Source organism: Nicotiana sylvestris, chromosome 12, assembly GCF_000393655.2.
Source record: "Nicotiana sylvestris chromosome 12, ASM39365v2, whole genome shotgun sequence".
Taxonomy (NCBI): domain Eukaryota; kingdom Viridiplantae; phylum Streptophyta; class Magnoliopsida; order Solanales; family Solanaceae; genus Nicotiana; species Nicotiana sylvestris.
The window spans coordinates 124,271,280-124,286,175 of record NC_091068.1 but is presented as its reverse complement, the minus strand read 5'-3'; the positions used below and the strand labels follow the sequence as shown (position 1 = coordinate 124,286,175).

Below are 14,896 nucleotides of genomic sequence, written 5' to 3'. Positions count from 1 at the left end.
ACGCCGTGTTTGGGGCCTTGTGTCGGCCTGTTTAGACCCTTATGGGTATTTTCACTACTTTCCTCACTCTGTTTGATTTGAAAGTATATCCTCAATCATGTTTTACCTGTTATTTGTTTAAAACCTATTTCATCACTCTGTTTCTTAATATATGAAAATTGTTTGGGCTGAGTTCCCTGATTTTTACTGATATACCTGAGTGTCCATGAAGTTAATGACTGAGAGAGGTTTAGGACCTAATGGTGAGGATTATATATATCTATATACAGATCGGGTTGCACGCCGTAGCGATATTATATATACGGATCAGGCTGCATGCCGCAGCGGTATATATTGGATTAGGCTGCGCGTCGTAGCAATATGACTCTTGGGCTGTAGGAGCCCCTCCGGAGTCTGTACACCCCCAGTGAGCATAGTCAACTATAAACTATGGATCGGGCTGTACGCCACAACAGTTATTACTATTATTGCTATTATGGGATATTTATTGAGATGGAGTGCCGAGTGTGGGTACTGATTGACGAGAGCTGAGTCATGAGTGACTGAGAGGCTATACTTATGAGCGATACCTTGCCCGAGGGGCTCGTTTATGACATTTTGTTGCTTTCACTCCTCTTTTTATACTGAGCCTCTGTTGAAAATTGTTAAATAAATGATTTCAAAGTATTTTTAATTGAAACTGAAGTTTTTACGAGACGACTGGCTTTTAAATTGCAGAATTCAGCTTGATATTTCTGTTAAGACTTATTATATGATTTTTAGTGCTTGTCACTGCACTTAGACCTTATTTACTTTAGTTACTTACTGAGTTGGCGTACTCACGTTACTCCCTGTACCTTGTGTGTAGATCCAGGTGCCTGCGCAGCAGAGTGAGGGTTCCCAGCACTCTCAAAGATGTACCGGAGACTGCAAGGTAGCTGCACGGCGTTCGGAGCCCTGCCTTCCTCCTTCCTATCTTAACTTTTCTTCTATTTTAGACTTATGATGTATTATTCAGTTAGTTTGGGTTGTATTTAGAGGCTCTTAACTTGTGACACCAGATTGTTGGGCTGTGTTGGTGTTTTGTACTGATTTTTCGCATATTTTGTTTTATTCATCTATTTCATATGACGAATTTGAGACTTATTCGATACTAGAAAAATGATTTTTATAAAGGATTTTGTTGTGGTAAATATTTGGTCGGCTTGCCTAGTACTGTGATAGGCGCCATCACGACCTGGGTATTTGGGGTCATTGTCGCGCCCCCTTTTTTTCCTCCCCTTTTTGACGGGGGAAGAGGTCCGGGTTCCGACATTCACAGGGTTTAATGACTCATTTCCTTTTGGGACTTGGGTATTTGAAGAGTCGCCACCTAAAGAATTATGGTGTGTTAGGGTACCTAGAGAGATTAACTCTTGGGTTGGTTTGCATTACCAGAGATTAGGGTAAGGGCTCGAAGTAACCTCGAGGGAAAGGTGTTAGGCACCCCTCTTGTTCCACAACTGTGGGTCCTGATCGAACTTAGATTCACAAATTAGTCCATATAAATAGTTGAATCAAATAAATTGCAAGCAAAACACGTTAGATAACTCAAGTAACAAGATAAAGGTTTGGACAAGTTGTAAAACAAAGGTTTAAATAAAGAGAGGATTTGGGTAAGGAGTGGTCCTAGGTTGGTTATCCTATAGGATCAACCCACACAATGTCCGGTAAACACTCCTCAATGAGGGGCTACACGTGACATTAACGCGTAGTCATCATATCCCATGTCTACCCTTCCCATCCACTTATTGGTCATGCAAAGTGAGTGATTGGTCAATGGTTCCTATTGCGTGCTGCTACCCGTCCCTTCTTAATGGTCCTGGAGGGAGTTAGGACCTCTACCTATAGGTAGTTCTAGACGTACCCATAAGGTTTAGAAAGACAAAAATTCTAAGGCGATAGTCAAAATATTTAGGAATTTCACATAATGGGAGCAATTAAGAGGCTCAGAGTTTCCTCCTCAAACAAACACATAAGCAGCACGACTCAAACATAGTTAAGGTCTTTATTAGACAATGTCCTAAAGCAGGATATCTAAGTGAATATGCAGGAACAACCAAAACCTTTTTTAGACTCAGAAATTATACCCTAGTAGTTGCCTAGGGACTCTTTTTAAAAGCCTGTTAGAATCAGAAATGTTAAGCGACAGAGACAGTTTCAGAGAAATGCAATTGTTGAAAATGCCCTAAGGCTTGCCTATATGCAGAATACTGGTGTCTATGTTAATGCAGAAAACAAACAAATTTTGAAATAGACTCTTTAAATACCCATAGGCATGATATCTAATGAGGTTGAGGCAATTTGAAAGAGCTTGTTTCAAAAAACGCTTAATACTTAATAAGACCAGTTTAAAAATGAACTAGGCGTAATGAAGTTGATTTGTTACACTTAAATTAAATTATCAGACAGTATTGCGAGTAGAGATCCCTATAGGCATAATATCTAGGTGGATTACTGATTTTAATCGATTTGCAGCAACATATAGAAATACTCATTATAACTGAATCAGAATTGAGTCCTATAGGCATGACATCTATTATTAAACTGATTTAAGACATGATTGTTTGGAACCTATAAACATGGTTTCTAACATGTCAGAATGCAGACCTTCTAGACATGGTTTCTACTTGATGAGCAAACAAACTTAAAAGTGATATCCTATGGACATGATTTCTATTAAGCGAAGCAATCATATTAAAGAGCAAACCTATGAGCATGTTTCTATTTAGGCAAAGCAATCAGATTAAAAAGTGAAACCCTATGAGCATGTTTTCTATTGAGTAAAGCAGATAGACTTTAAAAGTAAGATCCTAAGAGCAGAATTTCTACCCATATTACCCCATAAAGTATACATCTACCCATCCCTTTTAATAAATACCCCAAATATCTGTTTACAAATTATTACAGGCCAATGAATGAATTGCATAAGTAGAAATAGAAAATCAAGAAGCTATTCTATAGGGAGCCTTCAAGTAGGCCCAGGTTTCCCAAAGCCTCCAATGGTCTCATAAGCCTCAGTTCCATAAGCAAATCAGAGTCTAGGTGCATCAAAGTTCCCTAAGGGTTTCAAGGACCCCGGGCAATGCTTACACCTATACTTAATAACCAAATAATTGAACAAGCGCAGTGTGGAAAGGCCAGCCTCAGTATGCCAGAGTTCAGAAGACTCTCAAAAGGATCCCAAGGTAGTACACATACTAGAAGGGGAAGAACTTATTGACTAAGAGTAAAGTGAAAGTGAATGACACAAGTTAAAAAAGGTTCAGTAAAAGACTGTACTAGAAAGTCTGTTTTGAAAGTAATTTAGTAAAGCAACAGAGATTGTTTGGAAAAGAGATTGGAGCAGTCAACAAAGTTCAAACCCTTTAGGATAGGATCATACACAACTAGTTCACAGAACCAAGTGAATTCAGTAGTCACACAGGGGTCAAGGGGTTTGGGACACATAGAACATTTGACTGCAAACACATAACCCAGCAAAGGTTTTAGGACTGGTTTAAATATGCTCAGAAACAGCTGACACTGGCATAGTCAGAAAACCAGTCATTAAGAACACAAACACATGGAGGGGTGATAGGGATTTGGGGATCCATGGGATATAGAATAGTAAGTACATAACAAGTAAGAGATAAATGGTAAGGCATGCTCAGAAACACACATAAGGGGAATGTACTAATATAAAAGAAGGGAAAGACATAATAACATGTTGCAATATAACTCTTAACTACAAATTTCACAACAGAATCACAAATAGAAGCAAACCAGAAACCAGAGAAACTGAAACAATAAAAGAAACATGTTGTTGTTGGAACTTTAAATTGAAACTAGGACATACCAGTGAAGAGGAGAGTAAGCAGAATGAAAGAACAAGAGAGCACAAATGGTTAGTCTTGGCTTGCAGCCGGCTAACAGTAGAAGATAGCACAAGAGAGAGGGCAGAGATTTTTAGTAAGAGAGATAGTTTTTGAAACCAAGTGTTCTTCTTTATGCTAATGAAAGACTAGAGTATTTATAGTTGAAAACAAGTAGTAAAATAAGGTAAGAATCATAGTAGCATGGTAATAAAGAACTCAGAATCAGTCAGTCAAAAATCAAGGCAAGTACTCCTTAAGTTAAGGGAGTTAACTCAAACAGTAAGAATCAATATATAAGGAAAGAAAGATCAGTACATGATTAATAGGGAAAGAATCAAAATTCAGTAATCATAGAGTAGTCAATTAGGACTAAGTTCAGCAAATTCCAATTAAGGAAAGGATTCGGTCAGAATAAAATACCACAACAAATAAGGTAGGGAATCAGTCAATTTAAACAGACGAGGTAGAATTTTAGGGTTTTAAAAGAAAATCTTTCAATCAAACCATCAATTAAGGAAATCAAAATCAATCAAGAGGGAGTCATGATTCTATATTTTAACATATAAATAAAGAAGAAGAACAGACGTAGCAAACAAGCAAGGTCAGCCATATCGACAGAAAAAAGCAAGAGATGAACAATCAAGATGAATACAATCACACAGAGGTGATACAAGTAGGCTAAAGACTCAGTAGAAAACCCATTTGAAGCATGGTAACCACAGAAACTTAACAAAAATCAAGTAGTCATGCTAACACACAGAACAAAATAAAGAAGATCTAAGAAATTAGGGCTTTTAACATAGTCGAATTGAAAAATCATTAAGAACATAAAATCATTCAAGATATGTGAGGAAAGAGGTTTAAACATAAAAAAAAATCTATTTAAACAAGTGTAGAAGAAAATTCGAGAAACCCTAATTTTAAAGAAAGTAAAACGGTTTAAACTTGAGGATTTTTCAGAAGAAGTTTGAGAATACTGTAAAACATAGAAAGAAACAGACTTAAATCGTTAGAAAGAGCACAAATCTGAGAGATATAGACGAAAGTTAGGGTTTCAAAGGAAACCCAAATAGAAACGGAAGAGCCTGTTATAAGCTTCAAAGATCGTAACATATATGGTGTGATTTTGCCCAAAATCACACCGGAGAAGCCGTGAACAACCAAACCAGAAATACTAGATACTAATCGGCATGGCTCTTGAAGGTCTCAGAGATGATGAGCAAGACGATGGATGGACCATTGGAGGCTTGGGGTTGAAAGGTGGTCGCCGGAGATGGCCGAAGAGGGAGGCAGTGGTTGAAGAAAGATTAGGGTTAGGTTGAGAGAGAAGAGAGGGATGAGAGCATCTGAAGGCGGCGGATTTGGGAAATGACCTAGAGTTAGGGGGTTGTATGAATTAAAAAAGGTAAGAAGTGATGTGGGCCGTTGATCTGGGAGATCAACGGCCAGGATTCAATTGGGTAAATGGGTTCTGGATTTGGGTAGGAGTTTATAAGGTCCGGGTCAGATTGATTGGGTAGGAAATTGGGCTGGGGATTGGGTTCAATTTGGCTAAAATCAAAAGCCAAATCTGGCTATAAATTAAATAGCCAATTTTCTCTATTTTAATTATAATAAATAATAAATAGTTTTATGAATATAATTTTTTATACCAAAATAATTTAAAATATGTAACTATCATTTTAAAAATATAGGGACCAATTTTACACATATAAAATATAATTATACATTAAAATGGGCCAACATTGCAATTATGTGCAATTTAGCTTAAAAATATTAAATGTAATTATAAAAATGCATAAAAAAATATTAGCCATATTTTGGCATAAGTATAGAAATTATATGAATAAATCATCATAACTATAATTTTGGAAATAATTATTGGAAATTTTATGAATAAAAAGGGAGAAAATAAATCAGTTTAAATCCTTAAAATTATGGAAAAAATTATAAACCTTGTGCATGCTTATATATGCATATATATGCTATTTTGAAGGTATTTATGTATATAAAATATATAGGAAAAAATTGGGTATCAACAGTCGTGACAACTATTCAAAATTGGACTTCTTTGGCTTGCAACTTGGATTCCAATGAGAACTTTTAGATTGGCAGTTCATCTATGAATATAATTGAAAATAAAATTAAATAAGATAAAAATATTACAAATTGAAAGAAATAATAAAGGGAAATAATTTGAAGAGCGGGGCGGGGCGGGAGGACGCGGGTGTTTATGCGGGGCGGGTGAATGCGGGTGAACATGCTATGTGGGCGGGGCGGGGCGTGTTAAAATTTTATGAATTAAGGCAAAACCCTCCCCGCACCCGCCCCGCCCCATTGTCATCTCTATTACTCTAAGATGAAAGTGTTTTGGGATGAACGAGATGTTTTGGCATCTTTGCCCTCATGTGATTGTGAAGAATTGCTGCCCTATGTTGTGTAGTTAAGATCACAGCGTTTACTACAATTTCTTATGGAACTTAATAAGAGTTATAGTAGCATAAGAAGCAATTTGTTGGCGAGGAGGCATGTGGTATCTGTTAATGAAGCTTATGCTATTGTGACTCAAAAAGAGAGTTAAAGATGTCTGGGTGTAGTGGATGCAAATAGAGACCCTTTGACAATGATAGCAGGGAATACATAGCCAGACACCTCCTTCACAGTTCAAGTCCTTAGTCAATTCATGCAACAACTAAAGAGATCACATTGGGATGCAACACTAAGAGTGATTAGATACATTAAAGGATGCTTAGGCTTAGGGATATTCATGTCTGAAAACTCCACAATTCAGTTGACTGCATTTTGTAATGTAGACTGAGCTGCATCCCCTAACACTAGGCACTCAGTGACAGGTTATGCTATCAAATTAGGTGACTCTTTAATCTCCTGGAAGTCGAAGAAACAACATACTGTCTATAGAAGCTTGGCAGAAGCTGAGTATAGAAGCATGACAACATGTGTAGCAGAAGTTGTGTGGCTACTTGGTCTGTTACAGGACCTTGGAGTATGTGTTCCTAGACCAGTTCCACTTCATTGTGATAGTAAAGCAGCTATCCAAATTGTTTCAATTCCCACATTCCATGAGAGAACAAAGCATATTGACATCAACTATCACTTTATTCGTGAGAAAGTAAAGAGGGGTTGATTCAGACTACCTATCTAGCTACTCAGTTATAGATTGCAGACCTGCTAACCAAAGGCTTAGGTGTAAGCCAACATCATCATCTTCTTTCCAAGCTGGGTGTGCTCGATATCTTCCACCATCCAGCTTGAGGGGGAGTATTCGGATGTATATGAGCAGAAGCAGAGGAGTGCAGCTAGGAGAGCATCGCATAACTGTTAGCTAGTTTTAAAAGTAGTTAGTGATTAATGAGTTGTCAATTAGTTGTTAATAGTCAGTTGATAAAGTTAGTTAAAGTCACGTGAGAAGCACGTGATAGAGAAGAGAACACCAGCTATATAAGCTTGTACATGTACTCATTCTAAATGGAGCCAACATTATTTCTTTCGTCTCTTTTCTGAATTCTTTCTTCAAATTGGTTCCAATCCTTAATTTTAGTAGTCAATTTGATACTTTTGTAAGAAACGCTTTACCTCTGAATGAGGCTTTTGGCGTATTTGGATTAGTTGGACCCCAAAATGGGTACCATACAACGGGAACTCTTTAACAACAATTTATGTTAGTAAGAGTTTAAGATTCATACACTGATGTATAGTTTTTTCACACAAATAAATATAAATTTGATACTATAAAATAACTAGTAACTATTTGTACAAGTATAGTATGCTAATCTAGAAATTAAAATAATAACGTGCTATAACAATTAAATCGAGCAAAAATTCTTTATACTCAATATATATGACTTAATTGTTGGTAAGTGGTAGAAGTAGTATGGAGCAACATCAAACTGGTTGGAAAGTTCAACGTCTCTTAAAAAAAAACATTCTAAAGATGAATCATGGGAATTAAGAGATCTTACTCTTACTTCGTTCTGTAATGTTAAATTGATCTTACTCTTTGCTAGATTTAAGTCAAGATTGCACCGGCTTTCTTAAAAATCCTTAACCTTAACCAGGAAGCACCCTAGACAGAAGAGTCGCATTGAAATTTGAAATAAAAGCAGCAGAATGTCCAAGAAATAGGACCTCCAGTGGGCTCTGTGTCTTTGTCAACCAGCTTTTTTCCTTGTCAGTGGAAAATAAAGCACATAGTTGTATAGATAAAACACGAGAAGTTTTATTTTGTGTCTCATGCAACTTACATTAGTTGTATAAGGCTTCTTTTTGTCTCACAAATTTGTGGACTCCAATCTTACACTTCTGGGTCCATGAAAAACTGGGTCCACAAAACTGTGAAACAAAAAAATTGCCTCATACAACTAGTGTCAATTATACGAGACACAAAATAAAAATTTTCATAAAACACACTCATGCAAAGAGAGTATCCGAGGCTAGTCAACCTCTCCATTATAAAACAGAGGAAAAGACAAAACGAATTGAAGGATCGTTTACCACGTACAGTTGAACATGTAAGGGGTCATTGGGTTGGAAACAAGTTATCCCGGAATTAGTTATTTCACCCTTTCATAAGAATAAATAAATACTATTATTTTCGCAATTGTATCCCAACTAAACATGAGATAAACTCATTTCAAATTTAATCTTGGGATTAATTATACCTTATCCCTCGTACCAAACCAGCCCCAAGAGATTAATTATCACGGGATTGGTTATCATGAGATTAATTATCTCACGCTTCCATAAGGATTAAAAAATACTGCAATTTTGGGATAACTAATCCCAGAATTAGTTATACCATGATTTTATCTCAACCAAACATGGATAATATCAACTAAAATTTAATCTCGAGATTAATTATCCATTATCTCTCATACCAAACGAGCTCTAAATGAATAAACGAAATATCATTCTCATTTGGTATGGCAGAAGCAATCTAGAAATTTGACGCACTAAGGGGGTCGTTTGGTAGGGTGTATAAGAATAATGCTGAATATTATGTATTAGTAATGCTATTATTAGTTATGCTGACATATCTAGTTTGATATATTAAAGCATTGCACAATTTTTAAAAGAATTGTTTGTTTACAAAATATCATCATAACTAGTCCATCAGTTTTTTTTTTAAAAGAAACATATGTTGAGCAATGTTTTTATATGAACAAGATTTTTAAAAAATTATTTCATTTGTCTACCTATATTATAGTATAGAACTAAATATTTATTTATAAAAGAAAATATGCTACTAAGTAGGGGTGTTCATAAAAATCCGAAAACCCGAACCAAACCGACCAAAAAAATTGATACTTTTTTGTTTGGTTTGGTTTTGGTTTTGAAATTTAAAAAGCGATCAAATTTGGTTTGGTTTTGATTTTAATTAAAAAAAACTCGAACAAAACTGAATATAGGAGTAACTATTTTAAATTTAGTATTACACCTATATATATATATATATATATATATATATATATATTATACAAAGTTTTAAAAAATTTATAGTAAATATTAATCGTTTGCACTTTTAGTACAATTCTTTACCTTTACATTCTAGTTTAATTGGTAGTTTTCTTTTGTTAAGTGTAAGAATCTATTTCATGTTAAAAATAATATATTTTTAATTGAGTCCTTAAATTATTCATCACTATTTGATTCAATTATCATCAATATAGCTTGGTAAATAATAGATTTCTCAAAGGGCAATTGATTTGATAGTGTTACGTTGAAAATGTGGTCGCCGAAATGTGTGTTTGGTAGTGTATGTCTTATATTTAAGAAAAAACCGATAAATAACCGAAAAAACCGAAAAACGACATAAACCGAATCGAAAAAAACGACTTAATTGGTTTGATTTGGTTCTAATATTTAAAAAATCGACTTACTGGTTTGGTTTCTTTTTAGGAAAAAATCGATTCAAACCGAACCATGAACACCCTTACTATTAAGTATATATTTATTCACCAGGGATATAATTTTATTTTTCACTTTCTTGGATTATTTCAAACTTGCATTAATAGAATATCATATTTTAATCAAGCATAAATTTTGAAGGACAGTTTTATCTTTAACTAAGCTAATGCATGCATTAAAACCCATTGCATTGTTACTACCATGATTTCTTATGCATTAGTTATGCATAGGATAATACCAAATATGATGTATAACTAATTCTTGCATAACTAATGTATAAGTTCAAAAAGTATACCAAACAAGGTATTATGAATACACAAAGCTAATGCATACATTATTTTATCTAATGCATCCTACCAAATGACACCTAAAAGAATTTAAAATATAAAAAATTAAACGCAGGAAAAGGCTAAGAAAATTTAGTATATTAAGAAAAAATTACTACTTATTTACACAATGTGGACACTGCCATTGATTTAACTGAATCGATTATTTGGACTCGAACTATTTTATATATATGTATAGACAATAAAATGATACTTCCTCTGTTTCAATTTAAATGATACATTTTGCTTATCAAAAGTCAATTTGACTAAACTCTAAAGTTAAATTAAATTAGTTCAACTTAATATTTTGAAAATTAAAATTTGTATAAAAAAAACTATACGAGAAATATTATAGGTTGCAATTTTTCTCATATCTATATGATAAAAATATATATTTTAAAATGTTGGTCAAATTTCACACAATTTAACTCTCGATAAATAAAATATGTCATCTAAATACGGCATCTAAATTGAAACAAAAGGAATATCCATTTTGATATAAGCTTTATATCTTTGAGTCATTCTCAAAGATATGGTACGGTAGCATCCAATGCTACACTGAATGCTCTTTCCTACAGAGTATACTATAAAAAAAATAGATGAAAAGATAAATAAATTAACCACGGATATGTTCTATAAAAAGAATGTGTATTTGTGAAGATAAATATAACGAAGATCCACTAGATTAAGCTAGCTATCTTTGTAAGTTACTCCGATTATTCTTTAAATTACTTTCGCCTTGTTCCACGTCTTTTACCTCTTTTTTTCGTTATTTAATCTTTTATACGTTAACTTGTCGGGCCTAAGTGGCAAAGTCACATGGTCGCAAAGGTGGTCAGTTGACCACCCTTCGTCGAAAAATTATACTGTGTACATAAGTAAAATATTACACTATAAAAAAAACCCAGTTACCAACAAAAAAAATTGTTGGTAAACTGATCAAATTGATTGACAATTTGAGTTACTACCAACGGATATTGATCCGTTGCTAAAAGGCTCGATGGTAAATTTTACCAACCAGTTTGAATTTGTTGGTAAAATTACCAACTAAAAATCAGTTAGTAAACACGAAATAAATTTGTTGGTAATTTTTGAATCTTGAGTCCAAGATTTTCGTTGGTAAATTTACTAACCAAAATTCGGTTGGAAGTCCGTTAGTAACTTTACTAACAAATAGAAAATGAATTAGTAAAATTGGTTTTTCATTATTTAAATTGTGTTTGTAAATGGTTGGTAAATATAGTAACAAGAAAATTTTCGTTTGTATTCCGTTAGCAACTATACTAATGGATACCAACTTGGTTGGTAAATCCGATAGTATATTTTAAAAGTACATTGGCAATCGGTTGGTAATTTTATCTATGGAAAAGTTCTGTTTAAGAAATTGTTGGTAATTTATAAGTAAATTTCAAATTCGTTAGCAAATATGGTTATTTATTTTTAAAATTTACGCTAGTAACTCGTCATAAAATTTACTAACAAATTGTAAATGTGTTACCAACTATTACAAATATTAAACAAAACAAAAAACATATTAGAACTTTATAAATAATATAACATCTATCATAAAATTGAAAGCAGAATCCAAGACACGTCTAACATAAAAGAAGCTAAAATAAATCTAAATCATGTCATTTGACGGCGAGTCAGGTCTACGAGAAGGCGGTGTAGGTAAGCCACCTATGAGGACAGACAGACGATTTTGGAGTAGTAGATCAACTTGCTCACGCACCTCTTGTTGCATTTCGTGTCTCATTTCTTCACGCAGTTCTTCTCGCATTTTTTCTTTCATTTCTTGTCTAATCTCTTCTCTGATCTCTGATCTCATCTCATGTTTCATCTCTTCCTTAATTTCTTGCAAACGATGCCCGGCACATTCATTCACCCGAGCATTAAAGTCTATATCTTGAAGTGGAGATATCGAACTGGAGGATGCACCAACATGCCCATAGAAAGGAGCTTGAGAACCAAGACCATAAATGTGCGTCTTCTTAACACCGACTTCCTCCAAATAAATTTGTGAGTAATCAACTTCAGGAGGCTTACTGGACCTATCTTCAGGCTGAGACGCAGATACAATTTTAGACATTATGGCATCCTGAACAAAAAAAAAATGATATAAACTCTATAATAATAACTTTTGAAAGAGAAAACATCAAGAACAGACTCATAAAGGCAACAAAACTGAAAACTCAAATGTCAATAACAACACCTTAAAGACAATTGTTTTGATATACACAACAATTTTTCCCTACAAATTGCATTACTTGTTCGTCATCAATTTATTATACTTTCAGATAAAGAAGTAATAATTTTCAACAGTGACATGTTATACAGCTTACATGTGCAGATTTATAAATCATCTGGGAGTTTCCTAGAGAAGGATGGCTAAAATTGAATACTGATAGTGCTACGAGAGGGAACCCAGGCAAGAGTTCAATTGGTTACTGTATACGAGATGCATTAGAGGATATTATTTATGTACATGGGCAGGAGATTCATGAAACTACAAACACAGAAGCAGAGGCAGTAGCTATCCTTCATGCATTAAGGTATTGTAAAGCTCAGTTGCTATCTCCTATTTGGGTGCAAACAGATTCTATGCTATTAAAAAATATCATTGAAGGAAGGTGGAGTACACCATAGGGAATTGTAGAGCATGTGGAGGAAATAAGGAAGCTGTTATAGGAGTGTAACACTATCATAACGCATATGTATCGCGGAGACAACAAACTGGCCGATAACTTAGCTAATAATGCTCTTGATGTAGGTCCTATGGAGTGTGATTCTTTTGCACAACTGGACGGTACAGGAAAAGGATTGTGAATAACGATAAACTTCAATGCCCATACTTAAGGATAAGAGTTGCAAGAGATTGAAAGGGGAGGAGAAGGTGAACACAATGGAGGGAGGAGATAACCATACATACCTGCCTTGTTCAAATCCTTAGGAAGGAGAATATGGTGGGTCTTGTTTATATTAACACTGTGTTCTTTTTTGCAGGGAAAGCTATTGTATCCATGCCTAACCATTTGATACAATTTCATTGGGTAGTATTAGCACTTGATACTCACTCCCATGAACGAGTATCGGATAGTAGGCATAAGCATGGAACCATGGAGTAAATAAAAAATACTTAGGACTATCTGTGCTCTCAATCTTAGAGGGCATATGCTCAAAATGCACAATCATGTCCAAACCATTATGTTTCTGCCATTTTTCCATAAAGAAAAGAGGGACTCACATTTACTGCATCTTAGAGAAAAACCACTGCCCAGTTCTTTGGCCACGCTCCTGGCTGACTTTAATAGCTACATTTGGAGGGCCCTCAGAAGGGCATATGCACTGTATTACATATGTATAATTTCTCAGGATGTGATTCATGGGAATAATACATTGATATTGTACTGGACATCACTACATTCTAGGAAGGTACACTATATAATCATAAAGGAAACTTATTGTGCTATAGACCTGGATAACTCGAAGTTTCAAATGTGGGAGGTGATTCACAAGATATTTACCAAATATGGGGAGTTAACAGAATACATAAAAGGATGCAATGGAATATCAAGATGAGTTTTAACAAATCAACAAGGAATCACACAAAAGCATGAATATCGTGTGAACTGAAGGATGTACTGTTTTCATTTGGATTAGTGCTCAAAGTTTGTGCTACGCTTTCAACCAAATAATGAAGATGTCAATAAATTGTTCAAAGTGCTACAAGGATCTGCCCAGCTCTTGGAAGAAGGCGAACCAATTTGGAGACAGTGGGTGCTCATGCGATTTATATCCATATGGCTAGTTTATATTATATTTTGTTTATACTGTTATAGGTTACAGATTTTCACATTTCTTAGTTCAAATTGTAAGACCAATTTTGGGGATCACTCACTCAAAACTGGTAATAGGAGATATGTAATCGCCAAAATAGGTGCTTTACTTTTTCGTGCCAAAAAATGACAGCCAAGCTATAGTAACTTACATATGTGCTCTTAGATTTCTGGTCCACAAACTCCTTGTTCGCCTTGACATGTGTCTTCTTCAGAAGCTCATGTGGATGAGCTGGTCTTCCTAGTTCTTTAGCCTAAAATTAAAAATCAAGTTCACTATATTAATACATAATCACTAGATTTGAAGATATTCTAACTTGGCTAAAGAAAAATGAATATACCAGTAGTCTTGCATGTTCTCGGTGAGCTCTAGAGCCTCCTGTATGGCGTGAGGGACCAGACCCTTCACCACCTTTTTCACTTAGTCGATTCCTTGAGCATTGTGTAGACTTGGCTTGAAAAGCCTTAGTCTCCCAGTGAGGCTTCCAGCTCTCCCAAATAGATACTGGAATATGTTTGCGCTTCTTCTCACAAGCTCTTGCTTCAGATAACATACCCTTGTATCGTTCTGCACATTTGCTTATAAACTTATCCTTTATGGCATCTTCAATTGTAGTGTCCCATTGAAATCTTTTCTGTTTGAGAAGATCAAATAAAAAATAACACAAGATATTGACAACAACAACAACGACGACAACCTACCCAGTATAGTAGATCCTCAGCTCAAGAAAAATAAAGAGAACTCCAAATATTATCGATCTTATTTGGAAAAAAAAGAATAGCTTCAAATATCTAAAAGGAATGAGAAGGATCTTCTAGCCTAGCTAAAGAAAAAAAATTACTGATCTAGAAATCAAGTTAAAAATAGAGATCACCAACCAAATACTAAGAAAGAACAGTGATCCCTAAAGATAGCAAAAACCTTTGCGAGACA

The 14,896-nt window shown here is 34.7% G+C and overlaps 1 protein-coding gene across 1 annotated transcript; it reads right to left on the bottom strand.

The window, feature by feature from the left end:
- Positions 1–11,708: 11,708 nt before the first annotated feature.
- On the bottom strand, positions 11,709–14,615 carry LOC104211210 (uncharacterized). The gene is made up of 3 exons (XM_009760230.2): positions 14,304–14,615; positions 14,115–14,216; positions 11,709–12,224 (listed from the first exon to the last, which is right to left on the bottom strand). Exons 1-3 carry the CDS (start codon positions 14,514–14,516, stop codon positions 11,748–11,750), a joined length of 792 nt encoding a protein of 263 aa, XP_009758532.1. The 5' UTR covers positions 14,517–14,615; the 3' UTR covers positions 11,709–11,747.
- Positions 14,616–14,896: the final 281 nt, after the last annotated feature.